Genomic DNA, 22,597 nt, shown 5'->3' on the forward strand with positions numbered 1-22,597 from the left:
TCACTACCCGAGTTCTAGCTGATGTCCTTTCTTCTCCCTGAAGCTTTCAGCATACACCATTGCATGAAGATTTGGTCAGTCCAGATTACTGAGGAAGAATCCTGTGATATTTTTTGACATCTTTTATTCATTTTTATTTAATTTCCACTCCTGTTCCTTGAATGCAGCTTCTACAAATTTACTTGCCTAGATACTAGGATATAAAGTGAACAAAATGAAGACCCTGCCCTCATAGAGTTTATAGTTTGAGTAAAGAAAGACAGAAAATTTAAAAAATAAGGATGTAAATATGTAGTTTGCTAGTTGGCAATAAAGGATGCTTTGGAGAAAAATAAATCTGCATCAGAGGGATAAATATGCAGTACTTACTACATTGTGTTGTAACTCCTCCCCACTAGACTGAGTGCTTTTTGAGGTCACAGATTTTGTTTTATCAATCCCTGTAGTTGACTAGTCCAGTGTCTAGAAAAGAGTACATGTTTAATAAAAATAGAAAAGCAATATAGGTTACTCCTGGGTGAGGCTGCCTTGGCCCAATTCAATCTCTGCCACTAATTAATCATGACCTTGGATAAGGTACTCAGTTCTGTATGCCTCAGTTTCCTTATCTTAAAAATGAAGACTGGCCGGGCGCGGTGGCTCACGCCTGTAATCCCAGCACTTTGGGAGGCCGAGGCGGGCAGATCACCTGAGGTCAGGAGTTCAAGACCAGCCTGACCAACATGGTGAAACCCCCATCTCTACTAAAAATACAAAGTTAGCCAGGCATGGTGGCTCATGCCTGTAATCCCAGCTACTCAGGAGGCTGAGGCAAGAGAATCACTTGAACCTGGTGGGGGTGTAGGTTGCAGTGAGCTAGATTGTTCCATTGCACTCTAGCCTGGGCAACAAGAGTGAAACTCTGTCTCAAAAAAAAAAAAAAAAAAAAAAAGACAAAGAAGGTACCATCCTCATAGGGTTGCTAAGAGAATTAAATAAGATAATATATTAAAGCACTTAAAATTGTCCCTCTGCATAGGTAGCACTCAACAAATGACAACTGTTATTACTCAATAATGGACTATAATCTGAGTGCATTCCAACAACATGGACCTTAGGGCAATGAAAATAATTTATTGTCAGTTGAAGATATTGCTAGTGCTAGAGTCTGCTTCTGAATTTACACCAGTATATCACGTAGCCCAAATGCTGTCTGAGACATTTACCCAGAACATGGCGGCATGAGCAACTGACACAGCCCCTGGCTGTCCTTTCATGAACTTCAGACCCCACTTTGCATCCCGCAGCCCACCAGAATGGAGGCTCTCTGCCTCGTTACTAGCTTTGGGAATATGGCATTAAAAATAGGATTGTTGAGCCAGATGCAGTGGTTCATGCCTGTAATCCCAGCATTTTGGGGGCCGAGGCATGCAGATCACCTGAGGTCAGGAGTTCAGGACCAGCCTGGCCAACATGGCAAAACCCCATCTCTACTAAAAATACAAAAATTAGCCAGGCATGGTGGTGCACACCTGTGGTCCCAGCTACTTGGGAGGCTGAGGTAGGAGAATCGCTTGAGCCTGGGAGGCAGAGTTTGCAGTGAACCGAGATCACGCCACTGTATTCCAGTCTGGGTGACAGAGTGAGACCCTGTCTCAAAAAAAAAAAAATAGAATTGTCCAGATTCATTTGGTGATAACATGTTCTGACAGTATTTAGCCTACAGGCCATGTACATTTTCATCATCTCTTCTCAGTGAAGGGATTGCCTGGAGCAATGTCATGTGTCTAGAAATACTGCCTTCTAAATTGTCAACAAAGTAAAAGAGAATCATTTCTTAAATTTGTCTGGGGATTCTGTAGTTTGCAAAGCACTCTCCTATCCATTATCATTCAATCTGCAAGCAAACACTCCAGAGATGCAAGACAGGGTGATCATTTCCACTTAACGGCGATGAAAACGAGACTTATATGGTTAAGCGTCAGCCACATTCTTCTCACTCATGATTCTGTCCCCATGCCCTACATGAGGTTTCTCACAAATCCTGGGTTTCCTCAAACTAGTCAACATGTTGATATGGGCCCTTTATCTTGGTATTTATCAATTTATACATATTTTTCAGCATATCCAAAACTTCCCCATGTTTAGAGCCACAAAATGTAAAACTATATATATTTTTTTTAGGTTAGGTGAAGCTGACCTCAATCCACTGGAGCAGCATGAATCTTCTGCACCCAGTACCCAACAGCTCCCTGACATGGGGGCCAACAACCCCTGGTTGTAGGATGGAGGCTAGAATTCTGAAGTGACTCCAAACAAGTCCATAGTTGCCCTGAGTAATAATGATGATAGTTGATCTGTTACCATGGCACAAATCAAGGCATACTGGAAAATATACCCTGCTATATACTCAGGTCAGTAGCTTTTAAAAAATTGGTGGTGTGTAGCATATTGAAATAAGTTTGCTAACTTATCATACCATGTAAGGATAGTAAATCATCATCATCATCATCATCATCATCATCAAATAACAATATAGGGGCCTTTCGACACCAAGAAGGTAGGAGAAATAGAATCTCAGAAGAAGGGACAGTACATTTAGCTTTATGAAGAACCCACAAATCATCCTAATATTTCCTGTTCTAACAAGGTCTGTGCAAAACACTTCATCAGGCACTTGCTCTAGGGCTGGCATTTGAAATCACGGCTCTGGGAGTTATAACATCATTTCTACACTTTTTGGCCTGGTATCCTTAACTCCTGCTATGTTCAGAGCTGGAGAATTCCAGGCCTAAGAAGGTAAAATATGGATTAACAATAAAGGTTCTCTGCACATCTGAGATGGCCCAAAGACTTGTGAATCATTCTTTCTGGATACGCTACTAAAAGCAGAGGGAGCTGGGCGCAGTGGCTCATGCCTGTAATCCCAGCACTTTGGGAGGCCAAGGCAGGAGGATCATGAGGTCAGGTGTTCGAGAGCAGCCTGGCCAACATGGTGAAACCCTGTCTGTACTAAAAATACAAAAAATTAGCCAGGCATGGTGGCATGCACCTGTAGTCCCAGCTACTTGGGAGGCTGAGGCAGGAGAATTGCTTGAACCCAGCAGGCGGAGGTTGCAGTGAGCCGAGATGACACCACTACACTCCAGCCTGGGTGACAGAGCGAGACTCCATCTCAGAAAAAAAAAAAAAAAGCAGTGAACGTGATATAATTAAGTATTGTTTGGAACAGTACATTTGTTTTTGTAGTGGTTGGAACAACATGTTAATCCCAAGAAGTCTTAGCCTGGGAATAATTATGGAACCTGCAGTTAGCAGAGGGAAGCGCCTGTTTGGATGCCACAAGTTATTGCAACCCATGGAGAAGCTGTCATTCATAGATGAGATCCTGACTTTTGTGCGTTACCAATACCCACATTAAAAAGCCCTATTGTGAACATTTGGGCAGACATTATTGTTGTTATTATCATTTAGAGAAACAGGGTCTCACTGTGTTGCCCATGCTAGAGAGCAGTGGCATGATCATAGCTCACTGTAAGTTCAAACTTTTAGGCTTAAGTGATCCTCCCACCTTAGCCTTCTGAGTAGCTAGGACAACAGGTTCATGCCACCATGCGTTGCTTACTTTTTGGTTTTATTTTTTGGTAGAGTTGGGGGTCTCTTTATGTTGCCCAGGCTGGTCTTGAACTCCTGGCCTCAAGTGATCCTCCCATTCAGCATTCCAAAGTGCTTGGATTACAGACATGTGCTACTGCACCCAGTCCAGACATTATAAATGTCATTATAAAGTGAAAAGCATATTACTGAAAAAAGCAAGAGGATAGAGATAATATTTTTTGAGTGTCTAACATGTGTCAGACACATGCAAGCAAACCAAATATCATTCACAATAACCTTCAAAACTAGCTATCCTTATTTTGTGAGTGAGGAAATTGATGTAGAAGATAGAGAACTAGAACAAGATCACATAGCTGGAAACTGACAGAGTTCAAGTCTATTTGAATCCGAAACCATGCTTTCTATATAACATTACTAGGGAAAAGAGAACAAAGACCTAGAGTCACACTGCCTTTTAGCATGGTGAAATATAAACCACTGGAACCAAAAGTACTTGCAGGTTAAAACTAAAGGGGGACTTCTTAAAGTTGATAAACACCGTCTATGAAAAACCTACCAATAACATTATTCTGAATGCTGAAAGACTGAATGGTAGAAGACTGTTTCCTAAGATTGGGAACAAGGCAAGGAAGTTTTGCTCTCATCACTTTTATTCAACTATTCATTGGAGGTCCTAGACAGTGTAATAAGTCAAGAAAAATAAATAAAAGGCCTAAATGTTGGAAAGGAAGACATAAAACTGTTTTTATTTATAGATTAATAAGATCAGAGAATCCTCAACAATCTAGAAAAAAGCTACTAGAATAAATGGATTTAGCAAGGCTGCAAAAAAAGTTGATATAAAAAATTCAAGTGTATTTCCATATACCAGCAATGAACTACTGGAAAATTAAATTTAAAAACCAATGCCAGCCTGGTGTGGTGGCTCACACCTATAATCCCAGCACTTTGGGAGGCTGCAGCTGGAAGATCAATTGAGCCCAGGAGTTCGAGATCAGCCTGGGTAATATAGCAAGGGAGACCTCGTATCTATAAAGACAAACAAACAAACAAAAAAGAATCCACAGCTCATGGAACTTAAAATATTTATTGGATATAAATTACAGCTCAATAAAGTTGATTTTAAAAATAAAAAATTTTGCATTGAAAATTTTTAAAATAAATTCCTAGTTGTGTCTTTGTACTAGCAACTGTAAAGAAAGACCTGCACAGACCCAGTCTCAGGTTGTGCACATGTGCTCTTTATTTGGAAATGATGGCCTATGCAGGTAAACAGAGGTAAAATGTCTGACCAAATAGAAGAAACTCATTGCTCCAAGATTTGATTTTTATTACTAGACTATTACTTAAAATCTGCATATATCAACAACAGGTTTTGAAGGCAGGAGACAAGAGTAAAGTCACAGGGATAGTCAATGGAGAGAATTAATGAGGCCATGAGAATCTCATATAGGGCAGTAAGAAAGTCATTAAATGCTCTCCTATCTTCTATCTTGAAAGGATTCCTGAAAGGGCAAGACTGAAGGCTTTAGCAAGAGAGGATATACACACTCTGGCAGCCCGGAGTTCTGAGGTTACAGTAGGCATTTCCCAGTCCAGGAGAGTAAAATTAAACAGAAATATTATGTAATGGATGGACCCATTGTAGCCATGTATTCTAAAGAAATACTGGGCCAGGCATGGTGGCTTATGCCTGTAATCCCAATGCTTAGGAAGGCCAAGGCTGGAGGATTGCCTGAGCCCAGGAGTTCAAGACCAGCCTGGACAACACAGTGAGACTCTGTCTCTACAAAAAAATTTAAAAAATTTCCCAGGTGGGCCCAGCGTGATGGCTTATGCCTGTAATCCCAGCACTTTGGGAGGCTGAGGCAGGCAGATCACAAGGTCAGGAGATCGAGACCATCGTGGCTAACACAGTGAAACACCGTCTCTACTAAAAATACAAAAAATACAAAAAATTAGCCAGACATGGTGGCATGCACCTGTAGTCCCAGCTACTCAGGAGGCTGAGGCAGGAGAATTGCTTGAACCCAGGAGGCAGAGGTTTCAGTGAGCCGAGATCGTTCCACTGCACCCCAGCCTGGGCAACAGAGCGAGACTCCCTCTCAAAAAGAAAAAATTACCCAGGTGTGGTGGCATGTGCCCAAAGTCCCAGCTGCTCAGGAGATTGGGGCTGGAGGATTGCTTGAGCCCAGGAAGTTGAGTCTATAGTGAGCAAGGATAGTGCCACTGCACCTCAGCCTGGGCCACAGAGCCAGAGCTGTCTCTTAAAAAAAAAAAAATTGTACACGTGCATGAGGAAACATGGATGGGAATAGTTATTGAAGAGTGGCTTGTAAAAAAAAAAAATGAGAAATGAGAAAGGATTTAATGAAGTAAGGCACAAAGTCACATCTGTTTTGGAGCAGATCCTATCAGTTCCCCACCCATATGACCTAGCACTTACCATGTCTGTGTATGTCAACTGACTTCCAATTGATAGCACAAGCATCTCCTTGACTGAAGGCTTTTTCTGGCCACCAGAGCCCTCTCTGCCCAGATGCATGGCAGGCCAAAAGTCCCTGAGTCAATGTGCCTCTGAAGTAGCCCTTGATCAATGGCAGATGGAAGTCAGTGGATAAATATTCCAGTTCTCTTTAGGTAGAAACATTGGACAGTTGTGTACTACATTGGCTCCCAGTTTCGCCATGGAGTTGAGCTCTGGTTTTACATACAGTGATGACTTGCTTGAAAAAACACCGTTTATTGGCTTCCTTCCCTTCCCTGTCTCATTTCCCCACTACCCTATTTTCTGGGATCACCTCCCACATAAAGTAATTACACTTAAATCCTGCCTCAAGGTCACCTTTCAAATTCAGCATTATGAAAGAACAAATCACATTAATAAATAGATTATGAAAAGATCCTCATAACATATTGTTAAGTGAAAAAGCATTTTATAGAACTATATGTATAGTATAATAGCATGTATTTTGAAAACACAAAAAATAGAACCATACTTTTTTTTTCTTGAGACAGAGTCTTGCTCTGTCATCCAGGCTGGAGTGCAGTGGCATGATCTCAGCTCACTGCAACCTCCGCCTCCTGGGTTCAAGTGATTCTCGTGCCTCAGCCTCCCAAGTAACTGGGACTACGGGAGTGTGCCACCACACCCAGCTAATTTTTATACTTTTTGTAGAGACAGCATTTCACTATGTTGACCAGGCTGGTATAGAATTCCTGAGCTCCAGCAATCTGCCCACCTCAGCCTCCCAAAGTGCTGGGATTACAGGTGCAAGCCACAGCACCCAGCCGAGAACCATACATTTTAAAATGTGCATGTGTGTGTGCAAATGCCAAGAATCTTCTCATGAATTACCTGTGATTTTATTTTATTTTATTTATTTTGAGACAGGGTCTTGCTCTGTCACACAGACTGGAGGGCAGTGGTGTAATCACAGCTCACGGCAGCCTTGACCTCCTGGGCTCAAGCTATTCTCTTGCCTCAGCCTCCAGAGTAGCTGAGACTACAGGTGCCCACCACCATGCACAGCTAATTTTGTTTTTATTATTATTTGTAGAGACAAGGTCTTGCCATGTTGCCTAGGCCGATCTCAAACTCCTGGGCTCAAGCAATCCTCCTGTCCCAAAGTACTGGGATTACAAGCATGAGCCACCTCACTCGGCCTACTTGTGTTTCTAAAAGTAAATTTAAAATACTTTATAATGGATGGAAGAGCTCAGTTTACGTCAGCTTAAACCAACACTGGGCACTGGGGACGCCTAGCAAAATAGGAGCCCAGTTTCTGCCCTTGGAGAGCTTGTAGAGCATTAAAGGCAACAGATGAGTAAACATTTGCAAGGCCAGGTGACAAGTACCATGACAGACAAAAGCAGAGGGACTGCAGTAACCCAGAGGTGGGGCCTGGCCAGCCATCTGCAGAAAAAATTCATTCCTCTTCTACCTGCCCTGCAGCCTTAGGTACACTTCAACTCAAATCGCTAGAGCTCAGTCAGCAGAGCTGAAGGTATAACGATTAAGAATTAAGCAAATCAGGTACTTATCACCCAGTCAGAATACAGTTTTAATGGAAGGATAATGACATCCCTGGAGGAATGTCCTGGAGCAGGAATTTATCAGTGTTTCTAGCACCCCCAGGAATTTCTAGTGGACAATTACATTGACACATTGCCCCTAGCTTTTCAGATCTCTCACCAGCCTCCGGACCTCCCACCCCTACCCCATGCTCTGAGACCAGCCCACTAAGCAATCTTCTGCTGAGGATTTAGCTTTCCATGGAGGCTTGCTAGGGGAAGAAAGTGTATTTGAGGAGGCAAGTGTTACAACCCAGCTGTCACTGGAAGGCAATCAACTGGCCGGTTTCTTGCCTCTGGGACCTTATTACGAGGTCCCTTAGCCCATTGGTTCCCAACTTTGCTGCATATTAGAATCTACTGGGGAGCTTTTAAAAATCCTGATGCCTAGGTCACACTTCATACCTACTAAGTTGTGTGGGGGGCGTGGGGGTGACCAGGCAGTGGTGTGCTAAAGCTGGCTGCTACCTGGCTCTGGAGAACCTATTGTGTACATCTCTTCCCAATTCTGTCTTCAATGATGTCATACTAACAGCTTGAAATTAACCATGGCCGGGTGCGGTGGCTCACGCCTGTAATCTCAGCACTTTGGGAGGCCAAGGTGAGTGGATCACCTAAGGTCAGGAGTTCGAGACCAGGCTGGCCAACAGGGTGAAACCCCGTCTCTACTTACAAAAAAAAAAAAAAATTAGCTGGGCGTGGTGGCACACACCTGTAATCCCAGCTACTTGGGAGGCTGAGGCAGAAGAATTGCTTGAACCCGAGAGGCAGAGGTTGCAGTGAGCCGAGATCATGCCATTGCACTCCAGCCTAGGCAACAGAGTGAGACTCTGTCTCAAAAAAAAAAAAAGAAATTAACCATGATAGAAGTTTTTATGCCATGGATATCGGTTATAAATCAGGGCTTTCTTTTCGTTCTAAGCAGCCAATTCTTAAAATATTTACCAGCATACCACTGAAACCAGGCATCAGTATTTTTTGAATATCTTCAGGTGATTCCAATGTGCAATACGGTCTGGAAACTACCACTGTCTTAGTCTTTCCCAAATAATGCTCATTGTAGTCTTGGCTAATTTGGTTTCACCTGCTAACCCTAGCAATAAGTATTTAAGGCTGTGGCTCTCTAATCTGGGACCACTGTCTCCGCGGACTTTCAGCGAGGACAACCTTTATTCTGCCCTGGAGGCTGAGCTCTGTAACGTGGTGTATTGGGGTGGATAGGTGGTAATTTTGTGTATGGTTCATTGCTGCCCTTTTGATGAAAAGTATCTTGTTGTATTTGGATTCTAAGCTGAAAATAGATCCACAGAATATTGTCTGTATAACATTATGAAACATTCCTGATTTTACTACTGTGTCCAATGCATGTGAGTTATACTTTCATTTATTAAGGCTTAAGAAGTCAAAGTAATAAAGGGCACCTACAAATGTTAAGCATAACAATTTTGTAATCTATTTTAAAACTTTCTTTTTTACTAACTTTAAGATAAAACGTTCACCACTCATCTGGGAAGAAGGAAGTTTGGGACATCGTCTGACTCACATGGCCAAGGACACGGGTCAGGGCTGAGGTTTGGTCCTGGGGTTTGGAGCTGGGATAAATAACCCATCCAGGGACTGAAAAATGGAGAGGGGTAAGATGAGGCCAACATCCTGAGATACATGCAAAGGGAATTCTCCTGGGGCTCAGAGCCTGTGTTGTTAGGATGGGAAGAGGCCCAGTTGTAGGGGAAGAAGGACCAGGTGGTACGTGAACTTAGATTTGTCTGGCCTCACCCAGTCCCCAGCTTGTTGCCATGTCCTGTCTCTATCTTAGTTGCTATTGGCTCCCTGACTGATTCTTCCACTGTCTTGTCTGGCTTCTCTTGTTATACCTTCCGGTAGCTGATCCTGAACGTGCACGTTGTCCTTCAGCAATACCAAGTGCCTATGAGGTTTGTAGCCTTGCTCCCACTCTTATCAAGCCTCCACCTTCGCTTTGGCATTGATGACTTTATCCCGTGTCACAAGACTGATGGAGGGCCTGTAGGGGCTCAGAAAAATGGATGAAGGAAGATGGGAGAAGCATTTTACAATTTACTAAGATTTAAGTATCACATCTCATCTCCCCAACCAATTCCCCAAACAGAAGAGCACTGGAAATAGAGATACTAGGAAAATAATGACAAGTAAGCAACACACAGAAGTGAGCAAAGAGGCCAGGTATTGTGGCTCATGGTTGTCATCCCAAGCCTTTGGAAGGCTGAGGCAGGAGGATTGCTTCAGCACAGAAGTTCGAGAACAGCCTGGGCTGCTTCTCTAAAAAGAAAAAAAAAGTGAGGAAAGAAACTATCTATCCCAAGAGGCTACTCTGTGTCAGGCATTGTGCTAGATATTTCATATAGTAATATATGACCTTAGTTAATTTTCTCAATATTACCTTCTACTGCAAAATAGGTGTTATTATACCCGTTGTACAGATGAAGAAACAAGCTCAAGTGTCAAGTGCCCAAGGTCAGACAGCTAGAAAGTTTTTCACAGCATCACATAAATAAGATAATATAAATAAGAGTGCATGTTTCAAATAAATATTGCAGACATTGAATGTCTAAATTCTTCAGGGGAGAGAGAGATCCAGAGGAACTTGTATCAGGAAAAATGCTTCATGAAAGATCTGAGGCTACAGCCCAGTGCAGTGGCTCACGCCTGTAATCCTGGCACTTTAGGAGGCCGAGGCAGGCAGATTCTAACAAGCAACAAGGCAAAACCCCAACTCTACAAAATACAAAAAAATTAGTCAGCTGTGGCGGCACATGCCTGTAGTCCTAGCTACTCAGGAAGCTGAGGTGAGAGGATCACCTGAGCCCAGGGAGGTCGAGATTCTCAAAAAAAAAAAAAAAAAAAAAAAAAGACGACAAAGAAGAAGATCTGAGGCTTTAAGCAAAGCCTTAAAAGTGAGTAGAACTTGGGTAGAAGAAGAGGTAGAAAGATAAGCCAGGCCCGAAGCATGGAGACAGAGAACGGACGGAGTGTGACCCAGAGGAATGTGTGTGCTAAAAGGTCAGAGGTGATCCTATTTCCTTCTGCTAACAGTTTTGGGTAAGAAATGTTAAAAAAGTATCATGCACCCAGTGAGGGAGGCCCCTGGCTGCCAGGCTTGAAAGGGTAAGAATTCTCTGCCTGTCCTTCCCAGTACTCCATAGCATCACTTCTTTGCCCCTTCCCCCCAGCTGTAGGTTACAGTGGGAAGTGGGCCAACCCCAGCTTTGTCACTCACTAGATGTCTGAGATTTGGTAAGGTACCTTGCCTTCCCGAGTCTGTTGCTTCGTTTGCAAAATGGGACATGTTGATGATTGATCACATGAGATAACAGGTGTTGAGCACCCAGCACTGTTGAATGTGAGTTGCTCCTTTTGTAGTCCTTTAATCTTCCTGGGCCTGGCCCAAGTTCTGCAAAGTCTTTGCAGACAACTCGTGGGGTGAGCCAGTTCTTGGAAGAAAGGGAAGATCACCTCCCACTTCCTGCACATTATATTCCTGCTTATGCATTCTGATGTCCTGCTTGCTTTTTTAGGCACTAAGTGTTATCCTGCTGACTCACTTCCGACTTCTCGTTCATCATGCTCAGCTCCTGAAAATGGAACAAAATGGAAAAGGCCGGAAATTGTACTGTCTGATGATGTGTTTAAGGGGCCAGCCACTCCACATGGATGGAATGCTGGGGACATGAACTAAGTGGTGCCCAAAATGATTTCTCCACTGGACACTTGGGACACTTTGCCTTGGATTGTAATACCTGTACTAATAATAACCATCCCACTTACTGCTAGTAAGCCCCAGGCTAAGTGCTTTCCATGGATTGTCTCTTTGAATTATCACAACTACATATGTCAGGGAACCTCTCTATTTTACAGACAGGGAAATTTTTCACACTAAGATAGGTTAAGGAACTTGCCCAAGGTCACATAGCTGGTAAGGGACAGATTAAGGATTCAAACCCATGATCTAGATTTGTGCTGTCTAATATAGTAGCTACTAGCCACATGTGGCTAGTGAATTTTGTTTTCCTTTTTTTTTTTTTTTTTTGGATAGGGTCTCACTCTGCTGCTCAGGCTAAAGTGCAGTGGCATGATCATGACTCACTGCAGCCTCGACCTCCCTGGGTTCAGGTGATCCTCCCACTTCAGCCTCTTGAGTTGCAGGGACTACAGGCACATGCCACCATGCCTGGCTAATTTTTTTTTTTTTTTAATAGAGATGGGGTTTCACTATGTTGCCCAGGCTGGTCTTGAACTTCTGGGCTCAAGCGATCCTCCCACCTTGGCCTCCCAAATTGCTGGGATTACAGGTGTGAGCCATCACACCTGGCCTCTTTTAATTTTTTAGTGTGACTATTACAACACAAAATTTCATATGTGGCTCTCATATTTCTCTAGGACAGCACTGATCCAAATCATGAACATTTTTTTTTATCATACTTTAAGTTTTAGGGTACATATACAGGTTAGTTACATATGTGTACATGTGCCATGTTGGTGTGCTGCACCCAGTAACTCGTCATTTAACATTAGATATATCTCCAAATGCTATCCCTCCCCACCTCCCCACCCCACAACAGGCCCCAGTGTGTGATGTTCCCCTTCCTGTGTCCATGTGTTCTCATTGTCCAATTCCCGCCTATGAGTGAGGACGTGCGGTGTTTGGTTTTTTGTCCTTGTGATAGTTTGCTGAGAATGATGGTTTCCAGCTTCATCCATGTCCCTACAAAGGACATGAATTCATCATTTTTTATGGCTGTATAGTATTCCATGGTGTATATGTGCCACTTTTTCTTAATCCAGTCTATCATTGTTGGACATTTGGGTTGGTTCCAACTCTTTGCTATTGTGAATAGTGCCACAATAAACATGCGTGTGCATGTGTCTTTATAGCAGCATGATTTATAATCCTTTGGGTATATGCCCAGTAATGGAATTGCTGGGTCAAATGGTATTTCTAGTTTTAGATCCCTGAGGAATCGCCACACTGACTTCCACAATGGTTGAACCAGTTTACAATCCCACCAACAGTGTAAAAGTGTTCCTATTTCTCCACATCCTCTCCAGCACCTGTTGTTTCCTGACTTTTTAATGATCGCCATTCTAACTGGTGTGAGATGCTATCTCATTGTGGTTTTGATTTGCATTTCTCTGATGGCCAGTGATGATGAGCATTTTTTCATGTATCTTTTGGCTGCATAAATGTCTTCTTTTGAAAAGTGTCTGTTCATATCCTTTGCCCACTTTTTGATGGGGTTGTTTGTTTTTTTCTTGTAAATTTGTTGGAGTTCATTGTAGATTCTGGATATTAGCCCTTTGTCAGATGAGTAGATTGCAAAAATTTTCTCCCATTCTGTAGGTTACCTGTTCACGCTGATGGTAGTTTCTTTTGCTGTGCAGAAGCTCTTTAGTTTAATTAGATGCCATTTGTCAATTTTGGCTTTTGTTGCCTTTGTTTTTGGTGTTTTAGACATGAAATCCAAAACCTCCTTAAGCTGATAGGCAACTTCAGCAAAGTCTCAGGATACAAAATCAATATGGAAAAATCACAAGCATTCTTATACACCAATAACAGACAGAGAGCCAAATCATGAGTGAACTCCCATTCACAATTGCTTCAAAGAGAATACAATACCTAGGAATCCAACTTACAAGGGACGTGAAGGACCTCTTCAAGGACAACTACAAACCACTGCTCAATGAAATAAAAGAGGATACAAACAAATGGAAGAACATTCCATGCTCTTGGGTAGGAAGAATCAATATCGTGAAAATGGCCATACTGCCCAAGGTAATTTATAGATTCAATGCCATCCCCATCAAACTACCAATGACTTTCTTCACAGAATTGGAAAAAACTATATAAAGTTCATATGGAACCAAAAAAGAGCCCGCATTGCCAAGTCAATCCTAAGCCAAAAGAACAAAGCTGGAGGCATCACGCTACCTGACTTCAAACTATACTACAAGGCTACAGTAACCAAAACAGCATGGTACTGGTACCAAAACAGAGATATAGACCAATGGAACAGAACAGAGCCCTCAGAAATAATGCCGCATATCTACAACCATCTGATCTTTGACAAACCTGAAACAAGCAATGGGGAAAGGATTCCCTACTTAATAAATGATGCTGGGAAAACTGGCTAGCCATATGTAGAAAGTTGAAACTGGATCCCTTCCTTACACCTTATACAAAAATTAATTCAAGATGGATTAAAGACTTAAATGTTAGACCTAAAACCATAAAAACCCTAGAAAAAAACCTAGGCAATACCATTCAGGACATAGGCATGGGCAAGGACTTCATATCTAAAACCATGAACATTATTAAATGATCATCAGACCAATGATTTCCCAATGTTTTTGATAAATTTTTGAGCCCAACTCCTCAATTTGTGTATTCTTATTTATTCATAAATGCTATACATTTGTGCTACTCTGTAATATTATGTACATTATAAAACATTGACAAAATGGATATTTTTAAAAGATGAAATTAAAAAAATGAAACAGAAGTTGTACTAATTTCTTCCAGGAGCCTAGTGGGTCATTTTGTGCACCCCCCACCATGGTGTGCACACACCATTTTGAAAATTCTTGCACCAGAGAGACTTAGAGCTCCTGGGGGCAGAGACTTTAATACAGATGATCCCTGACTTATGATGGTTTGACTTATGATGTTTCTAGTTTACCATGATTTGAAAGTGATGCCTATTCAATAGAAAGTGTACTTTGAGTCCCCTTTCAACCACTCTGCTTTTCTTTTTTTTTTTTTTTTTTGAGACAGAGTCTCGCTCTGTCGCCCAGGCTGAAGTGCAGTGACGTGATCTCTGCTCACTGCAAGCTCCGCGTCCTGAGTTCACGCCATTCTCCTGCCTCAGCCTCCCAGGCCGGCTAATTTTTTGTATTTTTAGTAGAGACGAGGTTTCACCACCTTAGCCAGGATGGTCTCTATCTCCTGACCTCGTGATCTACCTGCCTCAGCCTCCCAAAGTACTGGGATTACAGGCGTGAGCCACCACACCCGGCCTCAACCATTCAGCTTTTCATTTTCAGTATTCAATAAATTATGAGATATTTCAGTATTCAATATTCAATATTCAAATTATGAGATATTTCAGTATTCAGTATTCAATATTCAAATTATGAGATATTTCAGTATTCAATAAATTATGAGATATTCAACATTTTATTATAAAATAGACTGTGCTAGATGATCTTGCAGAACTGTAGGCTAACGTCAGTGTTCTGAGCACGTTAAGGTAGGTTAGGCTACGATGTTCAGTAGGTTAGGGTATTAAATGCATTTTCAACGTATGATGGGCTTATTGGGACACAAACTTGGCCGGGCGCGGTGGCTCACGCCTGTAATCCCAGCACTTTGGGAGGTCAAGGCGGGCAGATCACAAGGTCAGGAGATCGAGACCATACTGGCTAACATGGTGAAACCCCATCTCTACTAAAAATACAAAAAATTAGCCGGGCGTGGTGGCAGGCGCCTGTAGTCCCAGCTACTCAGGAGGCTGAGGCAGGAGAATGGCATGAACCCGGGAGGCGCAGCTTGCAGTGAGCCGAGATTGCGCCACTGCACTCCAGCTTGAGCGACAGAGCGAGACTCCATCTCAAAAAAAAAAAAAAAGGGACACAAACTCATCATGAGTCCGGGAGCATCTGTACATCTATCTCCTCTCCCCCACAGTTGAAGTTAGCACCATGCCTAGATATAATTGGTGCTCAATACATGTTTGTGGAAGGAATAAATAATTCTTAATGTACAATTGTTTTCTCGTGGATTAGATTAATTTATTTACTTCACATGTATCAAGCATTTTCTATGTGTTATTATAGTACTATACTAAGCGCTGAAAAAGGAAGTTTACAAAGACTAAGCTCCTTTACTCTAGGCCTGTGCTTCTTAAGCTCTAGCGTTTGTAAGAATGACCTGGAGAGCTTGTTAAACAGATTCCTCCTCTCCTCCTCCAATTCTTATTCAGTAGCTCTGAGGTGAAACCAGATAATTTGCTGAACATCTAAGAAGCTTTTAGGAAACTACACTTTGGAGGACAGTGCTGTGCATTGGAAAATTGGAAACACCTCACATATTACATGAGGGTGAGTGTTGAAGAGAATTTATATTGCATTTTCACTATTTGCCAAGCACGTTTAAATACATCACCTCATTTAACCCTCATATCGACCTCATGAGTCATGTATTATTTCAGTTGAGGCAACTGAGATTGAGAAAGGTTAGTTAAGTTGCCTAAACTATAGAGTAAGTAAATGGCAGAGCTTGGGTTTGTACCCACTTCTGCACTCAATAATTCAGGCAAATCTGTAGCAAGTGTCTTCTTTTTTTTCAGGCACTGTCCTAAGGAACTGGGCATACAACATTGAGTGAGACAGACAAGCTCTCTGTCCCTGGTCAAACTCAACAAGCACTTAAAATATAGATATGAGGGAGGCAGTGTCATGGAGATATACAATAGAAACATATACTCTAGAAGAGAGTTAGAACTTTCCAGGAAAAAAAGTAAAATTTACACGAAGACCTGAGGGATGAATTAGAGCAGTGAAGGATGGGTGGGAAATGTTTTGGGCTGAAGATATACACGAAGGCTTGAAAGCATTCAAGGAGCTGCAGGAAGTTCAGAATGTCTGAAGTGTGGAGTGGAGGAGAGAGATAAGACTCTTGAGGTAGGTAGGCAGGAACCAGATCATGCCAGGCTATTTAGGGGTACAGCCAGCCTTTTTTTTTTTTTTGACAAGATCTCACTGTCACCCAGGCTGGAGTGCACTGGTGGGATCTCAGCTCACTGCAGCCTCTACCTCCCTAGCTCAAGCTATCCTCCCACCTCAGCCTCTTCAGTAGCTGGGTCTAGAGACATGTGTACCACTAATTTTTGTATTTTTTGTAGACACGGGGTTTTGCCACATTGCCCAGACTGATCTCCTGAGCTCAAGGGATCCACCTACCTTGGCCTCATCAAGTGCTGGGATTACAGGTGTGAGCCACTGCCCCTGGTCTCAGATTTGTATTTTTAAAAATTTACTATGCCCCCAGAGGGGGATGGATCAAAGGAGAGCTAGCTTGCAGGCAGGGAAATGGTTAAAGATGTTAGTGGTGTAAATTTGGGTAAATGCTGTGTGACTGGGAAGTAGCAGAAGTGAGGGGGATTTAAAATTGTTTAAGACTTGATGATTCAGCCTGGGCTACATGGCAAAACCCCATCTCTACAAAAAAATACAAAAATTAGCCAGGTGTGGTGGCATGTGCCTGTAGTCCCACCTACTTGGGAGGCTGAGGTGGGAGGATCACCTGAGCCCAAGAGGTGGAGGCTGCAGTGGGCTGTGATCATGCCACTGCACTCCAGCCTGGGCAACAGAGACCATGTCTCAAAAAAAAAAAAAAAGAAGACTTGATGACTGATTGATTGGAAGGGACAATGTGGACAGGCAAAGGAGGGATCGAAGAAGATGACCTCCAAGTTTTTGAGTAAACTATGCAGTTTCAGTAGGGATAAGGTTCTGTAAGCTTATTATTTCACATTTTAAAAGAAGGGTAAATTCAGATAAATGAAGTGATGGAAAGATGCTATTTTAGTAAGATTTCAATGACAGAAACTTACTTGATAGAAAATATGGGAGAGGCTGGAGGCGGTGGCTCACGCCTGTAATCTCAGCACTTTGGGAGGCCAAGGTGGGAGGTGGGAGGATCTATTGAGCCTAGGAATTTGAGACCAACCTGGGCAACATATTGAGACCCTGTTTCTAAAAAAGTAAAGAATCAGCCGGGCATGGTGATGCACATCTGTAATCCCAGCTACCTGGGAAGCTGAGGCGGGAAGACTGCTTGAGCCGGGAGTTGGAGGCTGCAATGAGCTAGGACTGTGCCACTGCAGTCTAGCCTGGGTGACAGAATGTGACCCTGTTAAGAAAGAAAGATGGAAGAAAATTATTATTTTTGTGGTCAAGTTTACTTTTTTTGTTTTAATTTGCACCAACAGCTTTATCATTGTCGACAGTGGAGTTCTGAATGCCGGAGATTCCTCCTCTTTTTGCCAAGATCAGGATTAACTATGGAGAGGACCGGCCGTAAACTATGAACTGTCAGTCTACTGAGTTTCTTTTGTGACTGTCTTCTTGTTGAGTGACCTTGGACCTTGAGTTTCTGAAGCTCAACATTCCCTTTTTCTTCCCCTATTTTTTACCCCACACTTTACATCTTAAGTGGGATATTAGACATCTCGGATCAGTGGACCAGTTATGATTTGGACTCCGCCTCCTTCGTCTAGGTCCCGCCCACTTTAAGACCCCACCCCTTCCCTAAGCCCCGCCCCTTGAAGAGGTTGTCTCGATATGACAGCAAATTCTCCACAATCCTGTCCTATAGGAGATCTAAAGGGTGGGACTTACATCAATCTTTTTTTTCCATTTGTTTTTTCAAGTGTCTATCTGGCCCAGGTTCCATCCCACTTCATTTTCAACCCAAGGATTGGTTAATCTGTTCTTTGTCTCTGGCTCATGATTGGTTCTTTCATTCCGCCCCTCTCTTCCAGCTTTTGCAGGCGGGATTAGCACGCAGCTTCCTGCTCCTGCCAAAAAAAATAAATAAATAATAAAAGAAGAAAAAGAAAAGAGGAGAGAGGCGAAAGAAAATGTCACAAAGATCTTTGCTTTTTAATTGGCTTTAAGCCTTGTCGGTCAAGACAAACTCTGCCTTTGATTGGTCTTTCTATCTGCCCATCCCGGATCGGGGGCGGGATTTCCCCAGAAGACCCACACCTTGTTGCCACTGGCCGAATAGTGCGCCTGTCTGAAGCTCTTGGCCCAGGATTGGAGGCGGTAGCGGACAGGTGGGCGTGGATTGGCTAGGGCAGCCGGTCCGTGCAAGGCGGGGGCGGGGCCTCGGCGGCTGGTTGCGCGTGTCCGACGCTGGCTCCGCTCTATCCGGCTTTGCTAGGGGAGGTGAGTCCGGCCGCGGCGGCACCGGCGGCTGAGGAGGCGGCGGCTGAGGAGAAGGCGGCCGCGGCGGCTGAGGAGAAAGCGGCCGCGGGGACGGAAGCCGGGTGGGGGGGAGGGGGGGAGACGGAGCAGCCTTGAGCCCTGCGGGGCCGTCGCGCGGGGGACCCACCCGCTCTCCCCCCCAACCCTCCTCAGCAGAAGCAGCCGGCGGCGGGGGCAGGAGTCAGCCCTCTTCCGACCGTACCCCGCCCGCCTCCCGGGGCTCCTATTCTTTGGCCCCGGGACCCTAACCTTCTCCCGGGGCGGTTCCCTCTGTCTGGGCGTCCGAGCGCTGCCCACATCTTTCATTCCTTCCTGCACCTCCTTCCCTTCACTTTTGCCCCGGCTCTCTTTCTCCTCTCTGTCCTGCTGTCGCCTCCTCTCCTCACTCCAGCCTCCTTCCCTGGCTCATTCTGCCCAGGAAAGTTTAGAACCCCCGCCCCCCCCTCCCAATCAGGTCAACCTGACTAGGAGTAGGGGGAGATGTAGGAAGGCCTGAGAGTTCGAGGGGGGGGGAAGCTGGAAGCTGGTTTCCCAGAAAATTTCCTCCCATCTTCTCCATTTAGGGTGGTGGGAATTTTTTTTAATCCTGTTTTTGAGGAGGTGGTAGGTGTTTAGAAAAGGATGTGGGAATGGAAGGGGTAGATGAGTCAACCCTCTTTCAAGATTCCAAGGGTGGTGTGTTACCTGATCCTTTTCGTGTGTGGAGTTCAGGGGGTCGGGAAGTTTGGCCTTTATTCCCACATTCAAAGTTGGAACCTCCCCCAAATTAAGAATGGAGTTTTAGTACCCACTTGTGGCAGGAATCCTGGGGGGAAGGGGTCCTTTTTTCCTTTTTCTTTTCTTTTTTCCCTTTTTTTTCCTTTTGGCAACCCACACCCTTCCACACACGCTCACCCCAAAATTAAACACCGAGATCCTCTAACTTGTTTGGATTGACTGATGAAGACATAAAGCCAGTTACGCTCTATGTTTTTTGAGGTGGAGTGAGTGGTTTTTCTTCATTTTTAAATGGCCAAATGACAGCTTGACCCAGTTTGCTTTCCAATCAAAGGGCATTTATTTTGAATGTCTCTTTGTGGCGCAAGAGCCAACGCAAAAATGATGGCGGCTTACAATGGCGGTACATCTGCAGCAGCAGCAGGTCACCACCACCACCATCACCACCACCTTCCACACCTCCCTCCTCCTCACCTGCACCACCACCACCACCCTCAACACCATCTTCATCCGGGGTCGGCTGCCGCTGTACACCCTGTACAGCAGCACACCTCTTCGGCAGCTGCGGCAGCCGCAGCAGCGGCTGCAGCTGCAGCCATGTTAAACCCTGGGCAACAACAGCCATATTTCCCATCACCGGCACCGGGGCAGGCTCCTGGACCAGCTGCAGCAGCCCCAGCTCAGGTACAGGCTGCCGCAGCTGCTACAGTTAAGGCGCACCATCATCAGCACTCGCATCATCCACAACAGCAGCTGGATATTGAGCCAGATAGACCTATTGGATATGGAGCCTTTGGTGTTGTCTGGTGAGTATCCAAAGAAAAACACAACCTCTCATGGTTTCTTCTGATGGTTGTCATTGGATGAGTCCATCCCTCATGGTTTTCTCCATGTTGACCAAGGTGCAGCAAGCTTCTCAACCCAACTGTAGGAAGCCACCCTCATGTGGTAAAGAGGCCTAATGCATTGGCTGTCTAGGCTCATGGCAAGTTTTGGTGGAGCACCTTCTCATGAGCAACACGCATAAGTTTGCTGTCTACCAAACTTTTCTATTAGAACCTAAGCAAGCCACTGAACACAGGAGCAGTAGATGAATGTATGGAATACTAATTCCTACGAAGACCTTGGTCATCTCGTGTGTTTGATTCAGTGGCCCAGTGGCATTAAGTGTTAGCACCTGATCCAGACTGAATTCCTTTATAATACTCTCGTCATTAGGATATACTTTGCATAACTACTTTCCTATCCTTTCTGTCTTTTCACTTATTTTGTGATCTTGATCTCCAGAAGAAAGATAGGATTCATAGTTGAACCAGTTAAGATCATTGCTTGAGTGGTTTATTTTAAACCATAAAGCTACAGTTGAGAAGTATGTAGCTGTAGCCTTTTGATAAGAATGCATTAAATATAGCATCACACATGAGTACCACAAATGAGGTTAGTAGACTAGCTATGCAATGGCCCACATTCAGTGTAATGTTTTAGTGTCATTTAGTGCCTCTTAAGTTGCTGTTATCTGTTGATCAGTTGCTGTAGTAGGAAATAATACTTTTTTAACAAATGACCCTACCTTTGCTAGTGCTAGGATATTTGTAAAAGCCTAAGGGCTTCTTAAATATAACATTTTGGTCTATTTGGTCTAACCTTAGAAAGATTAGTAGTTTATAATAAAATATATTTGTTCCTGTCAAAACTAGAATGAACTGGGTTTTCTCCCAAGGACTGATGATTCTACTTTGGATAGATGAATTGATATTTTCAGTGCATTCAAAAATTATTAGTCTGTAGAAAAGCACCCATTACCACAGGAAAATGCACTCTTTGGAACTAGCCCGATAAATATCTCCTTTCGTCATTGTTTTTGAGGCTAAGATTGATGGGTGCATTGTTTATGCATTTTAACTGGCCATCTTATTTATATTTCAGATTTGATAATCTAGGCTGCTAAGTGATCTCATCCATTTTTAAAAAAAACTGGTAGAGTCCAGTGTTTTCTCAGCTAGTCCCTAAGGAAGTTTCTGCTGCAGCGTGGTCCTTTCTTCAAGGTGTGTGGGATTCAAGGTGGAAAAGAGTATAGCTGGTAATGGTGCCTCGGTCATTCTGCTCAGGGACCTGCCTGTTCCTGCCTTCCTCTCTTCCCTTCCACAGACTATCTCAGATATTTAACTGTGAACTTCTTATCCTTGCCTAACTCTTGAGGATTTCCAAGCTTTGGTTGGGGGATGGAGCAGACAGGAAAATGGTTGTTCCTTGGTTTAAATTTTGTCATTGATTTACTAATAACTTTTAGCACTTGTTTGGATCTTCTTAGATCTGGATGCTTACTTTCTTTTTTAGTGCCTTACATACAATGCTAAAAACTAGGGATACTGAAAGGGAAATGGGTTACAGCATTCTTGAATATATTCAAAAGGCATTTTTCACTTACATTTCTATCAAAAAGTGATGTGACTTGTAGCAGTTTTAACTTCAAGTTGGTGGCAAGGGAGGAAGATTTATTTATTTATTTATTTATTTATTTATTTATTTTAAGGAAGGGGGCAATAAAGAACTGGAGTGCTGAAACATCTCACACAGCAAACGTTCTGCTAGTGGGTAGTATGAATCTCTGATATCTGAAAGCCCAAATATATTTGATTTGAATCCATTCTAGAGTTCTTTAATTGATTGACTGCTCTACCACCTATGGAGTTTGTCTCATGTACTTAAAGTACACCTCTGTGCACCATCTTATTTCAGGTTTGTCTTGTGTCACTGACTACATTTGTAAGCCCCTTGAGGGTAAGGATTGTCTACTGTAGTAATCCTTTTCTCCTCAGCGCCTAGCACAGTGCTTTGGCATCTTTGCTGCTTGGTTAATTGATCTAGTCAGGTCCTTCTTTGTTTTGGCTTAAACAACAGAAAATTATTTCTCACAGTTCTGGAGGCTAGAAATCCAATATCAGGGTACAGGTTTGGTTTCTTTTGAGGCCCCTCTGCTTGGCTTGTGGATGGCCGTCCTCCTGTGTTCTCACGTGATTCGGGTCTTTTTTTTTTTTTTTAACCAAGTTTTTCTAGTTAACTGCATTAGTGTTTTCATCAGCTGTTACAGGTGAAATACAATTTGGTATGAAAAAGGAAAGAGTTCCAGGTGTATGTTTTAGTATGCAAATACTTTTCTATTTTTATATTTACATGTCAATGA

At 43.3% G+C, this 22,597-nt stretch overlaps 1 protein-coding gene and 1 long non-coding RNA gene across 9 annotated transcripts in view; one reads left to right on the plus strand and one right to left on the minus strand.

Annotated features, from left to right (window-relative positions):
• The window catches only part of LOC129051068 (uncharacterized), a 78,498-nt gene extending 58,771 nt beyond the window's left edge, over window positions 1-19,727 (minus strand). For 2 of the 4 annotated variants that reach the window (XR_010138219.1, XR_008515064.2), the window contains exons 1-5: window positions 19,591-19,726; window positions 18,475-18,724; window positions 18,106-18,284; window positions 10,954-11,282; window positions 9,546-9,694 (exon numbers count right to left, since the gene is read on the minus strand). This is a non-coding gene — a long non-coding RNA (uncharacterized LOC129051068). Of the gene's footprint in view, window positions 1-9,126; window positions 9,695-10,953; window positions 11,283-17,516; window positions 17,618-18,105; window positions 18,285-18,474; window positions 18,725-19,590 lie in introns of those variants that run through there. The other 2 variants (XR_008515065.2, XR_008515063.2) reach the window with 2 other exon arrangements.
• A 34-nt stretch (window positions 19,728-19,761) lies between these two features.
• Window positions 19,762-22,597, plus strand: part of NLK (nemo like kinase) — a 152,085-nt gene continuing 149,249 nt past the window's right edge. For all 5 annotated transcript variants that reach the window (XR_002912037.3, XR_002912039.3, XR_008515059.2 and 2 more), the window contains exon 1: window positions 19,762-20,219. Coding sequence is in view for 2 of the 5 variants with exons in the window: in XM_002827151.5 (XP_002827197.2) it covers window positions 19,762-20,219 (458 nt within the window). In the remaining 3 variants the exon portion in view is untranslated. The remainder of the gene's footprint in view (window positions 20,220-22,597) is intronic.

Source organism: Pongo abelii, chromosome 19 (genome assembly GCF_028885655.2).
Source record: "Pongo abelii isolate AG06213 chromosome 19, NHGRI_mPonAbe1-v2.0_pri, whole genome shotgun sequence".
NCBI classification, from domain to species: Eukaryota; Metazoa; Chordata; class Mammalia; order Primates; family Hominidae; genus Pongo; species Pongo abelii.